This window comes from Convolutriloba macropyga, chromosome 6, assembly GCF_964194025.1.
Source record: "Convolutriloba macropyga chromosome 6, txConMacr16.3, whole genome shotgun sequence".
Classification (NCBI taxonomy): domain Eukaryota; kingdom Metazoa; phylum Xenacoelomorpha; order Acoela; family Convolutidae; genus Convolutriloba; species Convolutriloba macropyga.
This window is the reverse complement of record NC_134473.1, coordinates 15156793-15177683: the sequence shown is the minus strand read 5'-3', so window position 1 is coordinate 15177683 and position 20891 is coordinate 15156793. Positions and strand designations below refer to the sequence as shown.

General features: G+C 33.6%; 1 protein-coding gene across 1 annotated transcript; it reads right to left on the bottom strand.

Annotated features, from left to right (window-relative positions):
- Window positions 1-1939: 1939 nt before the first annotated feature.
- Window positions 1940-18102, bottom strand: LOC142341242 (uncharacterized). The gene is made up of 3 exons (XM_075392161.1): window positions 17892-18102; window positions 5503-5757; window positions 1940-2176 (listed from the first exon to the last, which is right to left on the bottom strand). Exons 1-3 carry the CDS (start codon window positions 18100-18102, stop codon window positions 1974-1976), a joined length of 669 nt encoding a protein of 222 aa, XP_075248276.1. The 3' UTR covers window positions 1940-1973.
- Between the last annotated feature and the right edge of the window lie 2789 nt (window positions 18103-20891).

Below are 20891 nucleotides of genomic sequence, written 5' to 3'. Positions count from 1 at the left end.
ACTTGGAATACCTGGTCAGTTTGCTGGGCGCGCTACAAAATCAGGGAGAGATTCGATAACATCATGGATTTTTAGAAGCAGAGACTTTTTGGTTTTTATTTCGATGCTGCCTTTTTTCAAAATATTTTGCTTTCGTATTTCTTATGTTAATTACTGAAAATATTTTTATATTCGAGGCTCCGTTAATGAGAGCTCCAATTTACGTAAATTTGAGGCCAAATGTAGATACCGTTTGTTTTCAGAGAAACCAAAGGGTTTTTATGGCTTTGAGAAAAGTTTTAGTAAAACAACTGAATTCTTGTCTATTGCCTTCAATTGTTATTCTTTTGGCAGTCTGATTTTTAAGTTTATTCACTCAAAGATCTAAACTTTTTCTTCAAGAAGTGTAGGTGAACGTTTTCTATACATTTGGTTGTTACCTATTGTCTCTTATTTTATTGAATGTATCTTTTTTAAGGAAATTTCTGTGATTTTTTGAACTTGTCAATTTTTTATATTATTTTAGTCAACAATTTGCTTTTTCTCAGTAAGTACAGGTCAATATTGCCTCCTTATAGAATACAAACTAATTTTGCAGCAGATTGTTTTAACAGAAGACTTTCTTGCTTTTGGTTCTACAAGTTTTCATACAGATTTTTTTGATTTTTGTGCATAATTGCCCAATTTTGCTGTTGTTTTTGTTTATTTTGTAATTTGTCACATTATTCAACAATCTGCTCTTGTTGAAATACAATTTGCTCTTGATAACGGTTTTTTTCTCCTCGAATGATCTTTCTTCTTAGAACAACCAGTTTTCATAAAACCAATTTTCCTTACTTTTGCATATTTGCCCTTCTTGTATGTTTTTTTTCTCTTCACAGTATCACAATAAAGAGCGTCATTTGATTTACAAATGTTGTCAACTGTAAAAAATGCAAACGACATTTTTTTTTGTTTTTAGTGATCAGCTTAATATTTAATTGATTGGGGGGACATCGTTTTCGTGCAAACTTTTCGTTTTTGCCTGTAATTCGTTTTTTGTAGTCTTATGACATATCCTGGATAATGAAAGGCTTCAGTCGCCTCTATTGAGGCATAAAAGACTCTATCAATGATTTCATTTGATGCGTAATGTTTCTAATCAGTTCGAATTTATTTCTTTTTTTTTAAAAAAAGCAATTTTTGAATAAACTTTGCCCCTTTTGCTCATTTCTAGTCGACTTGTTGCCAGGTTGCATCGAAGAAAGGTCCCATATTTTGTTCCAAAAAGTACAGGTTATTCTTTTTAGTATAATTTTTATCTGATGCCATTTTGATTTGGTTATTGGTTTTCAAAAAATGGACAAGGAAGTTTGGTCGTAATTAATATTTGTAACTATTTGATTTTTATTGCCGTCTTTTCTGGTAGTCATATTATGGTAGCCACAGGTCTCATTGGCCTTCTAGAGTAGATTATTCTATTCTTTTATTAGTTTGTTGAACGATATGTTGATATGTTAATTTTTTTATCTCTTCCTCATTTGGTAGACAATTAAGTGAAAAATGTAGATGAGCGGGGTCGGAACTTAGTGTGCTAACGCACATTACCGAGCCGCCTTGTTCAACATCAAAACAAAATTCTGCGAATTTACTATCAAATCCGCGGTTCTCTTTTTTATTAACATTATATGTTATCAAATAGGGTGCAAATGTAGTTAACGATAATGAAAGTTAATTTAGGAAGTTTACAGGAAACACTTTCATAATTTGCAAAGTTTTCTCTTCGTGCCCCCGCTCCACCAAGATTAGTTGGTGCATATATTTTTAGGAAACCCGGACCCATCACATACTAACACAATAACAATGAATTAGTTACACTTGAATATACTATATTTAGTTCTCTAATTGAATTTAGTTCTTGAAAATGAATGTACTATAGTACTTGTGGGGCGGGCGGTGGTGGGGAGGGAGCGTTGTTTTTTATGCTTGGAAGAGAGTTCAAGTGAACAATTAATCTATTCAACTGCTTTCCCAGTTAGTTCCACTTGGCATACCGCCTGAGTTGGGTTGATATCGATGGTGATGACGTTGCCCGGATGGCCACAGCTGAAGTGATGCCATTGGAAAGTGTCACGTGGCCATTGACTCTCGCACAGTTTACGATTCAAACAGAGAGGATGGGAACATATTTGGACGTAAATGGTGTGATCAAACCATCCTGAAAAAACACTATTTCTAATGTCAGATATAGTATATTATCGCTGTCTCCAAACAATTTAAACAAATGAGTTGGATTGTTGATCCATCGATAGCTTAATTTTTATCAAACTGCTTCGAAAAAAGAATTTTGCTGAACAAAATTTGGGCCGACCGTTATAAAATACTAATCAGAACTACAATCGTTCAGCAAGAGAGCATTTCTGCATTTTGTTCTCTTTCCAGCATATTGTGTTATGTGAATGAAATTATAACAGATTCCCACAAAAGTAGATCTATCCGTAACAATTATCCCAAATGCTAAAATGTTGGCAATCGTGGATGACTTTGAAAGAATTTTGTCACTATGGACCGCCTCTCAAGCTCACAATGACTCGCAGTAAGCGAAAGAAGATTCCACGTTCGTGTTATCAAAGAAAACAACTAAAGTTTTACTTAAATCTCTGCAATTTTAGGTAACAGATTTCCGCAATCTGCATAATATATATCCGAATATAAAAAGTCTAATTTCGACAATCTGCTTATTCTATATCCAGCTATAAAAATTCTAATATTCGCATTCTACTTATATTGATCGAACACTAATGAAAAATTGATTTTGAAAAAGTTAATTTAATTTTCGTACAAAAGTAAATTTCTAGACTTGTTCCTAATCTTCGAGCGATTCTTTTCCTAAAGTGTTTTCTGGCGCATCAATGCGGCAACTCTTTTCACATTAGTCACGACATGGGGTAGGGGGTGTTTTTCTTGGCCTCAGATCGAACCCTACCAAACCGAGCAATTGTAATGCAAGTATTCGCTGAGGTGTCAATGACGATTAACTGCTAAGTTGAAACATTAAATAACCATAAAGTCATCAATTATCAATCATTAACTCAGTCAAGTTTATCGAAAGTTTTCCAATTTAAAAAATTCGTCCCTGAAAACAATTAACAAAGCATAAAATTAAAATTGACTGAAGAACAAAAAAAATATTCAGAATTCTTGACATTATTTTCACCGTTTGTGATCATTGGTTACATTAAATGCTTTTAATTGCTTCGAAATTTTTTAAATAGAGTCAACATCTTGCCGTCAAAATTTTTCACGATTCAAATTTTTGGCATAACGTGAATAATAGTGACGAAAAGTTGTCACAAGCTTGCTCTTGAGACTAATTTCGAAAACTGAACGCTTTGCTACTATTATTTGTAAAATCCACGAATCCTCTCACTGCATTCATTTATGCGCAAAAGGTCTCTTAGCGGACTATCATGATATTTTGATGTCCAGCTCAAAAATTCGGCGCAAAAATGACAAGAGCAAATTTAAAAGTTGTGATAAATTCTTTGCAGCAATCAAAACATTTCAATAAAAATTGGAAAAAGAAAACAAAATAATCTTATGTTTTAATGGGAACGGTTGCTGCTGCTGCGCTTTGTAATTTCCATATCAACAGTCTGAACATGTCGAACATTTTAATTTTGACAACAGAAAACAGAGTTTGTAAATAGTGCAAGGAAAGTTGTCATATTTTTGTTCCAACTCTGTGGGTGAAAAACATAGTTATATATTCACACCCACAGGGTAGCCAAATTCAGTCTAATTTGTGGGTTTTTGCTGTAAAAAGGCAACTTGAATACATCTCGGTACTTTTTTTGTCAAACAGAAAACTGTCCCTCTAACACTAACAAAATTGACCTGAGTATCAGGATTTGCATGTTATACTGCAAAAAAATTTTTCTTTTGTATCTTGCTTAGATAATTGCTACCGGGTACAATTATTATGATAATTGAACGAGACTAGGCAAATAAAAGAAAAATAGATTAGAAATAGTTTAAATATAATTTTATAGAAACATCATGAACGAGCTCGCTTTTTCCCGATAGCATTTTAAATCTTCCATTGTCATTATATCGAACAGTCATAATTGGATTGAATTTTTTGACAGATTTTTACTATTAATTTTGTGCTAATTGGAGTCTGTTTTCAGAAACATTGTAGCAGAAACTACTTTCGATATTGTTCATTTTTTAGCTTCCCGTTTAGAATTTAATAGTGGATTATATAGTTTATTATCCATTTTTTCTCATTTGTTTAAATTAAAGTTATCATTCATATGAAATAGTAGTCTATAAAACATCAAATTATTATCAGTATCGGCCAATTTAAAAACAAGTTTTTGTTGTGCGAACTAACGATAACTTCAAGCAAATGTCAATGAACTATGTGAATATAACAAACCTCGAAACTGTTCTCAAATTTCAAGGAAATTTTTGCTACTAGTTTCATGTGTTGTATATTCAATATTTTTCTCAATTCCAATGCAAAAACAAATTACTGTTCATCAAAATCTGTGGTTGTTTTAGTGCCAGGTGATTGAAAATAGTTGACAAAACCGCAATTAGTTTCGATACTTTTTGCTGTATTTTGTTTTACTCATGCTTGTTTGAAACATTTTCCCCGCTTTTCATTTTAAAAAACAACAAAAATCACATTTTCTCAACAATTTAAATGATTATTTGAAAAAGGAAGGCCCATAAGAAAAGTTTAAATCTTTGCAAGGTAACTATCCCACTGCTGGGTCCCGACAAAGCATTTGTGAGTAAAATGTTTTCAACAAAAGCAATAAAATGACACCGTATTGTTCGAAAACCTATTTTTGAAGGCTTCCGTTTCCCCCTTTTATCTGGGTCGTCGAGTACTTTGCCTTTTACAACCATCTTCCTTATGCCATCTTTAGTCTATGCAATTTTTCATGTTGAACTGCTTAGATTTCAATTGTTTTCTTAGACTGTCGATTGGGCAGTGATTTACCCGCTCTCATCACAGACTGTCAATTTTCCAATGATGTCAATCACTGGTTATGGAGTAATGACAAAAAATGCAGTTTTCTCTCTTCAAAATTTTGCCAGTATGTCAAATTTTTGCTTTATGAATTTTATATTAGCATGCGTTTACTTTGACTTCGTTAAGGTTAATATATATTAATTTTAATTAAGTGTGCACATATTTTTTATCATATTTACTTTTCATCATAAATATTTTACGTACACATATGATAATATTATCAAGATTGAGCGCATATTTCTTGCCTATTATGTTGGAAAATTCGTCGACAGAAACTGTAAACTTAATTAACTTAATGGCACCATGAATAAGAATGATCTTTAATTTTCTCAATTGTCTTCAAGAGTTCTTCACAACTCAGATGCAATGTGTTTGATTTGAGAGGTTTTTGAGCGATTTTTTTCCGACAGTTTTCTTCATGGTCAGGTATATGGCTCCCAAGTTACGATAGACTCCATGGAAAATTTTATGATGGTTAACCCGGGGAACTATCTTACTGTCAGGAGGCAAAAGAAGGCTGACTTTTTGCACCAATGAAAAGCCTCGCACTATCCTGTACTCAAGGTATAGGTTTGAGTTCAAGACCGGTAGATAGCACATATTTGTATCGTTGACTGCTCCACCTTCCAACGTGGATTCAAAAGCCACTTCATTGCTTGACTCTGGTCCATGGATAACTGAGAGGTTTAGTTTAACAAAGTTTCCAGGCTCCGGTAAGTTTACATTCGACTTAGACAAATCCAAAGTCACTTCTGAAACACAGAATATTTTTATGGTGTCAACAAATCTCACAATATGCGATGGTTTCAGTAAATCTGTCAAAAGCTCAACTCATTATTAGATTGTTTGTTCCACAGTGTCTTTCTCGTTTTATATATATATATATATATATATATATATATATATATATATATATATGTATATATATATACTGAATGCAAATAACTTTAAAGAAAAGCAAGGACGTTTGGTAATGTCAGCTCACACATATTTTTACGGCGCCACTCATGCACAATTTTGAGGTAATTGGCTACCCAAAGAAGAAGAGATCAAAAACGTTCAAAAATTTTCCTACCTTTTGAAGTTAATTGGCGTTTAGTGAAATAAAAGTATTACAAGTCCAAAGACTTAAATGAATTAAATAATGCTATGCCGCATTGAGGGCGATTAGACCTGCTATTAAAAAGAACACACGGAACTACCCGGAGTTTGGTGGCAGAGCAAATCAGCGCTGAATCAGTCTAAAGAGATTCTGTTTTTTAGGATGGCCAGTACTCTGTTCATGTCACTATTTACACTGGCTAGTCTGATTTTTGAGTCAAATTTACTTCATGAAAAATAATATGTTCATCTTAACTCCCGCCAACAAGGTTTGCTTTATGTGCGATTCGAACTTCCGCGTGGGTACTTGTGACATTTAATTTGCGTAGCAATTCGTAACCGCTGAGCTAAATGGGCTTTGTGGTAATTGCCTATAAACCAGCTTAATTATAAATAGTGTGTATGCTACTATAGTAATTACCAGTTATAAGCTACAATAGTATGACTTTCTTCTGCTCAGACTTAACTTTGTTGTATGAGTAATTTTCAGACTATGCAGCATAAGTTTAGCCTAGGCGAACTCTATGACCTCAATATAATCATAATGAAGAAATACTGCACATAAAGAAACTTAAAATATTCTGGAGATACCATGTTTCAGAACTGAATTAGGTTTTGCTCTTGAAATGCACTGGTTCAGCGCTGAAAAGCTCTGCGACTCAAGTCCGGGTACAAACGTTCCCTTGTCCTTCACTAAGAAGCAGAATTGACCCCGTTTTAATTGCGACTAGTTGACAAAAAAGAAGAAAAAGGGCGATGATGATGGACAAATATTTGAATCTTTTGAAGCCATGCAAAAAAAGTGAAAAAATAATAACTTTCACCCTATAAAGCAAGATTCTCTGTAAAAGTATATCAATCTTTCAAGATCTTGCAAGACGTTGTTACTCTTGCAATATTTCGCAAGATTAACATCCAGAACCGACTCGGGATGGTTTTAGAGCATATTAAACTTCCAATTTTTCTTCAAAATTCAAACTTCCAAGCGGTCTCATAATCAATTCCGAAATTGATCATCTCTAAAAGTGACCTCTGATTAGAATACTCTGGTCTTAAACTTCCAACTGTTACTTTTCATACTGACATTAACTTATTCTGGGTCTTGGTGTAGCAGTTGTACAAAATTTTGTGCCAATTTTCTCTTACCAAGTCAAGTTCTCATCATATCTTGCAATCAAAAAATGGATTAGTTTGACATTGTCCAACTTACAAACAATTTTTACAGATTACCATTTTATAGTAAAAATATGACTATCATTGAAAAATTCCTCAAACTCAGAACAATTTTGATTTAAAGATTTCGATTTCTCGAATTAAATTGCCGATTTGTTTGTCAATTTATTTTCTAAACGGTTTATTTATGATAGCTCGGTCCAATTTTAGGGCCATTTAGACAAGGACCCCTAATCTTGAAAAGAAAATCACAATAACATTCCCCTGATTTTCTAATAGCCAAGGCAGCTTTATCTACATGAGCCATTTTTGGCAGTTATGTCCACTGAGGGTGCTCCAAAAAATATTTTAATTCGAGCAGTATTAGTTTCTGATTTTCGTGCAAGACGATGGATGCAGAATTGACATTAGTTAGCTTTGAATCATTTCAACTCAGCTGCCAGCCAACTTGCTTCACAGAGTTGAGTCATATTTTTTCCGTATACATTTTTGGATCTTTTCCGTTTGTGCCCCCCCCCCCCAGCGTAGTGGGCGCATATTATTTGCATCCCCCAGACGCACGTGCCAAATTTTTACACAGTGATTTACTATGTAATGGCACGCGCTCTGTAACTGGGGGGCGCATAACGTACTGAGGGGCACAAACCGAGAATATCCACATTGTTTGAACACTGTTCCTTTTTTTAAAATTTTGTTGCGATTGTTTCCAACTTTTAAAAAACCTTTTTGTTTGAGTTGTTACTAAATGGTTTGTTGATAATTATTCCGGATTCTCATTTTCCATTAGATGTTTCTTAAATTATGACTAATTTTTATAAAGCTTGCGTATTATTGATGAAAAACATCCTCTTGTAACGACCATTTAATACGTGATTACGTATGTTTGTTCAAATGCTCAAAGTAATAGTTTGTTAACCAAAACGAGTATTAGTGACCTATAGGAACCATGTTAAATTTGATATTGTAAAATTTGCACGTAAAGTATTTTAAAAAAATTTTACAATAAACGGATCTACTTTTTATTGTACCCTCAATGACAATTTCTGCTTTTAAGATTTTGGAATTCAAAATAAGTTTTGTTCATCTTTTCTTATTTGTTTTCATGGCGAGAAAATAAACCATCCTATTTAGCATTGACGCAAAGTCAATTTTTATCAATTTCTTGTCAAAAACATCTTTACCTAATTCTGCAATTTTTACACCCCAAAATGCCTAAGGACAATACTATAAGTTTTCTCAGCTCCAGCTCATTACTTTTTCTTGCAAAAATCAAAATTTCAAATCTTCTCAATTTTTTTTTAATTAATTAATCGGTGAAATCTGTTTCATTTTTTCTGAAATTTGTATATGTCTCTAACGAGGCGTAAAATTATATGTGTAAGCAAAAGCACGATTAAAAAACGTCAAATCTAAACTCGTCTTTTGTGGTGTTAGTGCAATATACCCAATGCCATTATACCCAATGCCATTATGTCCAATGGCATCATACCCAGTGCCAAAATACCCAAAGCCATTATACCCAATGCCATTATGTCCAATGGCATCATACCCAGTGCCAAAATACCCAATGCCATTATATCCAATTCGTTTTGACGTTTTCGTTGAATAATCCGACAACAATTTAGGAGTCACTGTTACAAGCATGTTTTAACGTAGTTAATGGCCATAGCCATGCCTCAAGGGCCCTTGGGATATGATGTGAAACTATCACAAACGAACATTCGATTAAATCATCCGGTTGAACTTGTTAAAAATAAGTGTAGTACTGATGGCCTAATTGTAGACAGATTTTCGAACAACAAAATTGTCAAAGTGTATTTGGTATAACGATATTGCGCATAATGCATTGCGTATAATGGCATTGGATATAGGTCACATAACTTTCTCCGATGAAAAAAACGGATTTGTTTGATTTTGTCCAAATTACAACCAAATTCTACAGATCACCATTTTATAGTGAAAACATGACTATCATTGAAAAACTCCTCAAACTCAGAACATTTCGATTTAAAGATTTTGATTTTTCAAATTAAATTGTCGATTTTTTGTCAATTGATTTATAAACGGTATATTTCTGATAACTCGGTTCAATTTAAGGGCAATTTAGGCAAGGACCCCTAATCTTGAAAAGAAAAATCACAATAACATTCCCCTGTTTTTCTAATAGCCAATGCAGCTTTATCTACATGAGCTAATTTTGGCAGTTATTTCCACTGAGGCTGCTGAAAAAAATATTTTAATGCAAGACCAGCAGTATTTGTTTCTGATTTTCGTGCAAGACCATGGATGTAGAGTTGACATTAATTAGCTTTGAATCATTTCGAATCAGCTGCCAGCCATCTTGTTTCACAGAGTTGATTCATATTTTTTTCTTTCTATTTTTTCCTTTTTACCTTCCTATTGTAGCGACCATTTATTACGTGATTTCGTATCTTTGTTCAAATGCTCAAAGTATTAATTTCTTTGCTAAAACGAGTATGAGTGACTTATAAGGACCATGTTAAATTTGATACTGTAAAATTTTCACTTGTTGCAATTAAAAACATTTTTCTTCAAGCAACGGATCTTTTTTATTGTACCCTCAATGACAACTTTTGCATTTAAGATTATGGAATTGAAGATAAGTTTTGTTCATGTTTTCTCATTTGTTTTCAAGGCGAGAAAATAAACCATCCTATTTAGCATTGACTCACAGTCAATTTATATCATTTTCTTGTCTAAAACATTTTTACCTAATTCTGCAATTTTTACACCCCAAAATGCCTAAGGACAATACTATAAGTTTTCTCCGCTCCAGCTCATTACCTTTCTTTCAAAAATCAAAATTCCAAATCATCTCATTTTTTTGAAATAATTAATCGGTGAAATCTTTTTCATTTTTCTGAAATTTGTTTATGTCTCTAATGAGGCCTAAAAGTTTATGAGTTAGCAAAAGCACGATTAAGAAAAGTCAAAACTAAATTCATCTGTTATGGTGTTAGTACAATATACCCAGTGCCATTATACCCATTGCCATTATATCCAATGGCATCATACCCACTGCCAAAATACCCAATGCCTTTATATCCAATTCATTTTGACGTTTGCGTTCAATAATCAGACGAACAAATTAGTTGTCACTGTTACCCGTATGTTTTAATGTCCATAGCCATGCCTCAAGGGCCCTTGGGATATGATGTGAAACTATCACAAACGAACATTCGATTAATTCATCCGGTTGAGTTTGTTAAAAATAAGTGTAATACCGACGGCCTAATTGTTGAAAGACTTTGGAACAAAAATGTCCAAGTGTATTTGGTATAATGATATTGGGCGTATTGCATTGCGTATAATGGCATTGTATATAGGTCACAGAACCTTCTCCGATGAATTCTGAAACTTTGCGCATTTTCTTGAGCGTGGTTACCTTGAAATTAATTTCGGTCACTCGGAATACAGAATTAACCAACTGTTCCAACTGCTGCACTATTTTGAATAATTTTAAACTAGCAAAGAGAGCGAGTTTTTTCAGAACAAGGGTAATATTTTTTTTCTGCGAAAAAATCGTACAACAGTCAAAAAGTAGGTTTCCTACCAATTGGTTCTAAATAAAACTCGTAAAGTTTTCTCGAAATAGATTGGAATGAACAAATTTTTCCATAAAATTCAAGATGTCAATAGCACTACGGACGTCTAATGCTACCAAGTGCTTGAGGAATATTGCTTCCTTTTTATCCAGATTTTACGTTTTTGATGTAATTACACTCTGAGATTGAAAAATATTTACACTTATAACTTCGCGGACGAAAAGGGGCGCCCTTTATGGACATTCCAGTCAGTGTTTTTCAATTTTAAACTGGAATTGAAAAATTTAAACTGCTTTTCACCGCAGAATATGTTTGACAAAAACACGTTCCGCGAGGTATTGTCTGGCAGATTAATAGCAGAATGATCTCTGATTTTAGTAATCTTAAAAAACTGATTCACTGAATCGTAAAATTGAGCGGCAAAAGTATTGAAAAGATTAGAATTTTTTGGAACACCCTACAGCCGAGCAAAACTTCACATTTATTTGATCGTAAATTTCTTTTTAGGGTCCTTCATTGCTTTGTTGAAACCACCTTTGCAGAATTGGAGGGTTTTCCGCATTGAACAGATATCGGCACCGGAAAACGCCAGCCACTCTTCGTAAGTTAATTGTTTCGGTACGAGTAGACCCTCGTAATGGGAATTCTGATATCCAACACTAGTGCTTGCCTAATTCCTAATTCGTTTGCCAATGTAAAACAAATGAATTCAGATTTACTCTCACTTTTGCTACTCTATAGTTTTTTTTGAAAATGTATTGAAATCAAATAAATTGTGAAAAACATTTTTCAATCGTCACAAAATGTGTGATAGTGGTTTGGGTCAGAACAAAATCACGCTTTAATTGTCCAATTAATCTGCGAAAACAATCTATGAAAATTTTTGCCTCAATGCAGTGAAAACCCTGTAGTCATCTTGACATTATTTTTACGTTGGACTATATCTGAAACCAATCTTTCCACTCTGGATTTAAATTCGAGCACAAAATAGCTCGGCCCACATGTAATGGTGAAAATTCGCTCAAAGCCGCTCAAATAAAATTTTTATACAGGAAAATTGCACTGTTTATTGATTACTAATGGAACTGCCGGACTTGAGGTTAAGAATCTTCAAAATTTGCAATGCTAATACAGCAATAGTTAAAAAGCTAAAAAAATACTTTCTGCAATGATTACCTTGATGAAGCGGTATGAAAGGGCCGCCCTCTTTGAGGGGTAAAAATTGAAAAAATATCTAATTCACTGTCGTTACCAGAGTGTAATTGGCACAATTAAGAGTCGAGCAGTTTTAGTTTGCCAAGGATGATTTTTTACGTTTTGTAGCTTAATGCAATAGAAACAGCTTTTCAAATCAGAATTTGCTCACGTTTTCAACTTTGCTGACTTTGAGCAATCATCATATATGAGAAATGATAGTGACGCTTGTAAGTACTATTTAAAGGAAATCGAAAGAAATATGGGGCACATTTAAAAAAAATTAAGTGGTACATAATTTCCATTTCGTTAAGAAAACTCCAGTATCCTTTAATATGCCAACACGACCCTGGTAACTTTGCGTGACACATTCGCAACCTATGTAGGGACTCAAACTTGACATTAACTAGAATACTGGACCATTTATCTAGTCAATATTGACTCACTCACTTTTAGTTTGATGGAAGATTTTTCCGTTTTGTAGCCTATTGCAATGGAAACAGCATTTCAAATCAGATTTTGCTCACATTTTAAACAAATTTGGACAAAAATGTCAAATTCTATTCAGCATAATTCTAATATTGGGTAAATTGCATTGGATATAATGGCATTGGATATGAGTCATATAACCTTCTTCGATGAATCCTGAAACTCAGCGCATTTTCTTGAGCGTGGTTAGTTTGAATTTAATTTCTCTCATACAGAATACAAAATTAACCAACTGTTTCAACTGCTGCTCTATTTTGAATAGTTTTAAACTAGTAAATAGAGTGATTTTTTTCAGAACATGGCAAATATTTTTCGCTGCCAAAAATTCATAAAAAAGACAAAAGTAAGTTTCCTACCGATTGGTTCTAAATAAAAACCGTAAAGGTTTCTCAAAAAAGATTGAAATAAACATTTTTCTCCATAGCAATCAAGATATTGAAAACCCTACGGGCGTCTGCTGGCACCAAGTTTTTGAGCAATATTGCTTCTTTTTTTTTCATCCGAATTTCATGTTTTCTATGTAATTACACATTGAGTCTGAAAAAAACTCAAAAACTTGGCGAACAAAGAGGAGGCGCCCTCTATAGAAATTGCAGTCACTGTTCTTCATTTTTTAACCGGAAATTAATAATTGAAAACTAATTTCTACTGCAGAATATGTTTGACAGAAGTGAGTTCCGCAAACTACTGTCAGGCAGATTATTTGCAGAAAAATCCCTGATTTTAGTAATCTTAAAACTTTAAATCCTACAAATTTTGGTACCTGTAGAACCTCGTAATCGGATTTCTGATTTCCATACCTACCGCTTGCCTAATTTTTAATGTTTTTTCCAATATAAAACAAAGTAATAAAGAATTACTTTCACTTTTGCTACTCTATAGTTTTTATTGAAAAAAAAATTGAAATCAAATAAATTGTGAATAGCGTTTTTCAATCGTCACAAAATGTGTAAGAGTGATTGAGATCAGAACAAAATCATACTTTAAATAACCAATTAATCTACGCAAATAATCTAAGAGGAATTTTGACTCAATGCAATGAATATCCTGTTGTTTTCTTGACACAGTATTTTTACAACTATATCTGAACTCAATATTTCCACGCTGGATTTAAATTCGAGCCCAAAGTAGCTCCACACACATGTAATGTGGACAACTTGCTCAAGCCGCTCATAGAGATATTTTCATAGGCAAAAAGCACTGTTTAATAATCACTAATGCAACTGCCGAAATTGAGGTTAAGAATCTTCAAAAGTTTCAACGCTAATAATGCAATAATTTAAAAACCGGAAAAATACATTCTGAGTTAATTATCTTGATAAAGCGAAATGAAAGGGACCATTTCGAGGGAAAAAATCTATAAAAATTGCAAACTCACTTTCGCTACAACAGTCGAATTGGCACAATTAAGAGTCGAGCAGTTTTAGTTTGACAAGAAGATTTTTACGTTTTGTATCCTAATGCAAAAGAAACAGCTTTTCAAATCAGATTTCGCTCACGTTTTCAATTTTGCTGACTTTGAGCAATTATCATATATGAGAAATGATAGTGATGCTTTTAAGTACTATTTAAAGGAAATCGAAAGAAATATGGGGCACATTTAAAAAAATTAAGGGGTACATATTTTCCATTTCTTTAAGAAAACGCCAGTACCCTTTAATACGCCAACACGACCGTGGTAACTGTGCGTGACACATTCTCGACCTATGTAAAGACTAAAGTTTGACTTTAACTAGAATACTGGACCATTTATCTAGTCAGTATTGACTCACTCAGTTTTAGTTTGATTGAAGATTTTTCCGTTTTGTAGCCTAATGCAATGGAAACAGCATTTCAAAGCAAAATTTGCTCACAATTTCAACAAAATTTGGACAAAAATGTCAATTTGTATTCAGCATAATTATAATTTTGTGTATATTGCATTGGAAATAATGGCATTGGATATGAGTCATATAACCCTCTCCGATGAATCCTGAAACTCAGTGCATTTTCTTGAGCGTGGTTAGTTTGAATTTAATTTCTCTCATAAGGAATACAAAAATAACCAAAATAACCAACTGTTTCAACTGCTGCTCTATTTTGAATAATTTTAAACTAGCAAAGAGAGTGAGTTTTTTCAGAACACGGGTAATATATTTTTGCTGCGAAAAATTCGTACAGAAGTCAGAAAGTAGGTTTCCTGACAATTGGTTCTAAATAAAAACCGTAAAGGTTTCTCAAAATAGATCGAAATAAACAATTTTCTCCATAACAATCAAGATATTGATAGCACTACGGGCGTCTGCTGGTACCACGTTTTTGAGCAATTTTGCTTCTTTTTTTCATCAGGATTTCACGTTTTCTATGTAATTAAACTCTGAGTATGAAAAAAACTTAAAAACTTGGCGAACAAAGAGGAGGCGCCCTCTATAGAAATTCCTGTCAGTGTTCTTCACTTTTTAACCGGAAGTTAAAAATTCAAAACTGATTTCCACGGCAGAATATGTTTGACAGAAGCCCGTTCCGCAAACTACTGTCAGGCAGAGTATTTGCAGAAAAATCCCTGATTTTAGTGATCTTAAAATTTTAAATCGTAAACGTTTTGGTACTAGTAGAACCTCGTAATGGGATTTCTGATTTCCAAAACTACCGCTTGCTTATTTTCTAAGGTTTTTTTTCCAATATAAAACAAATTAATAAAAAATTACTCTCACTTTTGCTACAAAATGTGTAAGAGTGATTGGAGTCGGAACAAAATCACGCTTTAATTGTTCAATTAATCTACGCGAATAATAAAAGAAGAATTTTGCCTCAATGCACTGAATATCCTGTTGTTTTCTTGACACTGTATTCTTAGGTTGGACTATATCTGAACCCAATCATTCCACGCTGGATTTAAGTTCGAGCCCAAAGTAGCTCGGCCCACATGTAATGTTGGAAATTTGCTCAAGGCCGCTCATAGAGATATTTTTATAGGGAAAAAGGCACTGTTTAATAAATACTAATGCAACTGTGGGAATTGAGTTTAAGAATGTTCAAAAGTTTCAATGCTGATCAAGCAAAAATTTAAAAACCGGAAAAATACATTCTGCGATAATTACCCTGCTAAGCGATATGAAAGTGTCCTCTTTGAGGGGTAAAATCTATAAAAATTGCAAATTCACGGTCGCTACCACAGTCGGATTGGCACAATTAAGAGTCGAGCAGTTTTAGTTTGACAAGGATGATTTTTACGTTTTGTAGCCTAATGCAATAGAAACAGCATTTCAAATCAGATTTTTGCTCACGTTTTCAATATTGCCGACTTTGAGCAATTATCATATAAGAGAAGTGATAGTGATTCTTGTAAGTACTATTTAAAGGAAATCGAAAGAAATATGGGGCACATTTAAAAAAAAAGTAAGGGATACATAATTTCCATTTCGTTAAGAAAACGCCAGTATCCTTCAATATGCCAACACGACACTGGTAACGTTGCGTGACACATTCTCGACCTATGTAATGACTTAAGCTTGACCTTAAATAGAATACTGGACCATTTATCTAGTCAATATTGACTCACTCACTTTCAGTATGATGAAAGATTTTTCCGTTTTATAGCCTAATGTAGACCAAAAATGTCAAATTGTATTCAGTATAATTCTAATATTGGGTATATTGCATTGGATATAATGGCATTGGATATGAGTCATATAACCTTCTTCGATGAATCCTGAAACTCAGCGCATTTTCTTGAGCGCGGTTAGTTTGAAATTAATTTCTCTCATACGAATACAAAATTAACCAACTGTTTCAACTGCTGCTCTATTTTGAATAGTTTTAAACTATTAAAGAGAGTGATTTTTTTCAGAACATGGATAATATTTTTTTGCTGCCAAAATTTCATAAGAAGACAGAAGTAGGTTTTCTACCGATTGGTTCTAAATAAAAACCGTAAAGGTTTCTCAAAATAGATTGAAATAAACAATTTTTTCCATAGCAATCAAGATATTGATAGCAATACGGGCGTCTGCTGGTACCAAGTTTTTGAGCAAAATTGTGTGAAAAATACCTACAAACATCGCGGACAAAAAGGGGGCGCCCTATATGGAAATTCCAGTCAGTGTTTTTCATTTTTAAACTGGAAGTTGAAAAATGAATACTGCTATCCATCGCAGAATATTTTTGACAGAAGCGCGTTCCGCAAAGTTCTCTCCGGCAGATTTTTCGCAGATTAATCCCTGATTTTAGTGATCTTACAACAATAAATCGTAAATATTTTGGTACTAGTAGACCCTCGTAATGGGCATTCTGATTTCCAAGACTACTGCTTGCCTAATTTCTAATGTATTTTTCAATATAAAACAAATGAATTCAGATTTACTATCACTTTTGCTACTCTAATATTTTTTGCTACTAATAATTTTTATTGAAAAAGTATTGAAATCAAATAAATTGTGAATAGCATTTTTCAATCTTCACAAAATGTATGAGAGTGATTGGGGTCAGAACAAAATCAATCTTTAGTTGTCAAATAAATCTACGCAAATAATCTATGAAAAATATTGCCTTAATGCAGTGAATACCTTGTAGTTATCTTAACACAGTATTTTAGCATTGGAATAAATCTGAACCCAAATTTTTCCACGCTCGATTTAAACTCGAGCCCAAAATAGCTCGGCCCAAATGTAATGGTGAATGTTTGCTCAAGGCCGCTCATATAGAATTTTCATATAGACAAAAAGGCACTGTTTTTGCTTACGTTTTCAATTTTGCAGAGAAACTATCATATATGAGAAATGATAGTGTTGCTTGTAAGTACTATTTAAAGGAAATCGAAAGCATAAGGGGCACATAATTATGAAAATTAAGGGGTACATAAATTCCATTTCGTTGAGAAAACTCCAGTATCCTTTAATATGCCAACGCGACCCTGGTAACGTTGCGTGACACATTCTCGACCTATGTAATGACCCAAACTTGACTTTAATTAGAACACTGGACCATTTATTTACTCAATATTGACTCACTCAGTTTTAGTTTGATGAAAGATTTTTCCGTTTTGTAGCCTAATGCAATGGAAACAGCATTTCAAATCAGATTTTGCTCACATTTAAAACAAATTTTGGACAAAAATGTCAAATTGTATTCAGCATAATTATAATACTGGGTATATTGCATTGGATATAATGGCATTGGATATGAGTCATATAACCACCCCCCATATATTGACTCACCACCCCCCCCCCAAAAAAAAAGATCTTTTCCGTTTGAGCCCCCCCCCCAGATTAGCACAAAGGGAAAAGATTCGAAAAATGAAAAAAAGACTTATTCAATAAGTCAAGGACTAGACTTGGGCATGTGCGACATTGACAACCCTGTCTGTTTGCTTTCCAAATTCCAACCTGTTCCGATTTCGTTCCATTCGGATATTATGAAGTATTGCTCGATACACAGCAGAAAGATAAAAGGAAACGTAACCAGACAAGAGATATTTCGAATCAGATGGTATCGTCTGATTTCTCTATCAATGGCTGATTCCGCGTGGTAGTCTCCATGAATTTTCCTTTTGTACATTTTGACAGTTACATTTCTTTCATCTGAAGCTGAAGACATTTTTTAAATAGAAACAATTGATTGTACACGCATGAAGCATCTTAGCTATATAGTATCTTATCTTAGCAATAGCCGCAACAGAATTTGCCCAGGCCAAAGGGGGGGGGGTTGGAGTTTTGGGAAGTTCCAAAGATTCATTGATTAAGTTATATCTGGTCAACAAGAAACAAATTTTTTCTACAAGCAGCTATGCTAGTACTCGTTGGTTTTTTCCAAACAGATATCAAAATTTCAAAGAATGCAGTGGTTATTTGTTTATTCTAAGAAACGTTTAAACTAACTTTGTTCTGAAGAATGGTTAGTTTCGAGAAATTCCATCAAAATTACAAACTGAAAAAACATGTACTCTTTATTTCATTTGATTGTCATATGCTATGGAAGAAAAAAAGATTTAATTGTCAGCCAAAAAGTTATGACAGCTTTTAATTAAAAAGTCATTAGGAAACCAATAAGATCCCCGGATCGAGAAAAACTCGGAAAAATATGTAAGGTAAAGGGGTGAAAAGTAAGTTTTTTCACCGCAAATTTCGTACATAATTTTGCGGTGAAATGCGGTGAATTCGGTGAAATTATGTAAGATCACTCCTAGTGTAAGCGGTGATCTTACAAAAATTGACCACAATTCACCGCTAAAATATGTAATTTCAAAGCTATATTGAGCGGTGAAATTACTTATTTTAGCGGTGAATTGTGGTGAATTTTTGTAAGATCACCGCTTACTCTAGCGGTGATTTCACATAATTTCACAGCACTCATCGCAATTTCAATGCAAAATTATGTACGAAACTTGCGGTGAAAAAAAAAAACTTTTCACCGCTTATCTTACTTTTTTTCCAATTTTTTGCGTTCAGATTGTTGCCGCAGTGAACTGGTCTTAGATTTTGCAAGGGCCTTTTTAGCTTCTTTGAAGACTAGAGCCGGTGCATTACTGTGCATTACTGTGCTCCTGACCTAGCCGCCAAAAAACAAAGACACTAAAAAGCTAAGACTAACGCGCGAAGGGGTCACGAACAAGGGCGAGGGGTTATCGCGCTGCGCCAAGGGGTCACAAACAAGGGCGGGGGATTATCGCGCTGAAGACAGAAGTAGACGAACATTTAAACGAACATCTAAATGCACAACTAAGTTAAGCATTGAGTTTATGTATTTTCACCGCAATCACTGCTGTTCTCACAAAATTTTAAATCTTTTTGTCCCATCTGTGAGTTTATGTAAGTTCACTACTAAGTTAAGCGGTGAATTTATGTTAATTCACCGCATTCACTGTTGTTCTCAAAAAAATTTAACACTTTTTGTCTGAGCGGTGATTTTATGTAAGTCCACCACTAAGAAAAGCGATGGATTCACTAAGAAAAGCGATGAATTTATGTTATTTCACCGCATTCACTGCTGCTCTCACAAAATTTTAACACTTTTTTCGAAGCGGTGAATTTTTTTAAGTCCACTACTAAGTTAAGCGGCAAATTTATGTCATTTCACCGCATTCACCACTTAGCTTACATAATTTGGACACATTTCTTCAAAGCGGTGAATTTATGTAATTTCACCGCCAAATTTAGCGGTGAAATTAGGTACTTTCACCGCTACCAAGCGATAAAGGTTTTTTCACCTCATTCATCGCCTGATTTATGTAATTTCACCGCATTCACAGCTAATCCTACTAAATTGTCCGCATTAACCGATCATCTTACATAATTTCCGCATTCACCGCTCATCTTACATAATTTTGCGTTGAATGGCGGTCACGCCTCGAACCGGGCCGTTATTGGTTCGAATGAGCCATAGAAATGGACTAAACATGCAGAAAAACTCAAAAAAAGACAAATAATTTTCAAAAACGCAAAGTCTTGAAGCCATTAAAATCATTACCTATTACCTGAATATAATGCGTTTTTTGTTTCAATTTTTATTTATACTACCTCATTTGTTATTACGCAAATGTACTAAATCAAGAGCAAAAGAATCACAAATATTGAGCCCCATCACTTTGTTTTTTATGAAAACGCAAATTTTTCATCAAACAAAACAACAATTACGACATAATATCAATAAACACGGTTAATTTCTGAATTATAAGGAAGTGGATGCGACCTCTCAATGATGAGAATAAGTTAAAAGGTGGCAAAACAAAACAAATATATTAAAACCACAAAAATTCTGAGAAAACCCGCAGACTCAATAGACTCAATATGTTTAATTGACCGTCTTTTCAATTGAACTGTTTATATAAGGATAATCTGATAAGGTTACACAGAAACCAATAATATTCACAGAAGCCGAAAATTAAAACAAAATTTAGAAAAACTCGTAACATCGAGTCATAAAAAAAGTAGTTAGTAGATAAAAGCAATAATTACACATCTTTTTGTTGCTATAGAAAAGGGGGTCATGTCATCAGTGATATTGAATGATCATTCACAGGAATAAGTTTAAGATCGTTGGATGTTCAATTTTTTTTTAGAAAAATTATTATTAAAGTCTGAACAGCAATTACCTGTCCTCTCAAAGCACCAGGTAGCACACTTAGTGCTCAAAGGGAAATCTATTACACTTTTGGAGAACAAGTTTATGTCATAAGCATACAACAATTAAGTAAAATTTCAAAAAGAAGATAAAACTTTCTTTAAAAATTTCGAAAACTAACAGTCAAAGCCCAATAAACATGAGCTTTTCTTTGAATACGAATTATTTTTTCATTGGGCCTTTGTTGATTTTAATGGAGGTTCAACAATAATAGAACCTTGATATCGAAAGTGTCCATTCTCTTAGTGTGTTGGAGAAAAAAAAAC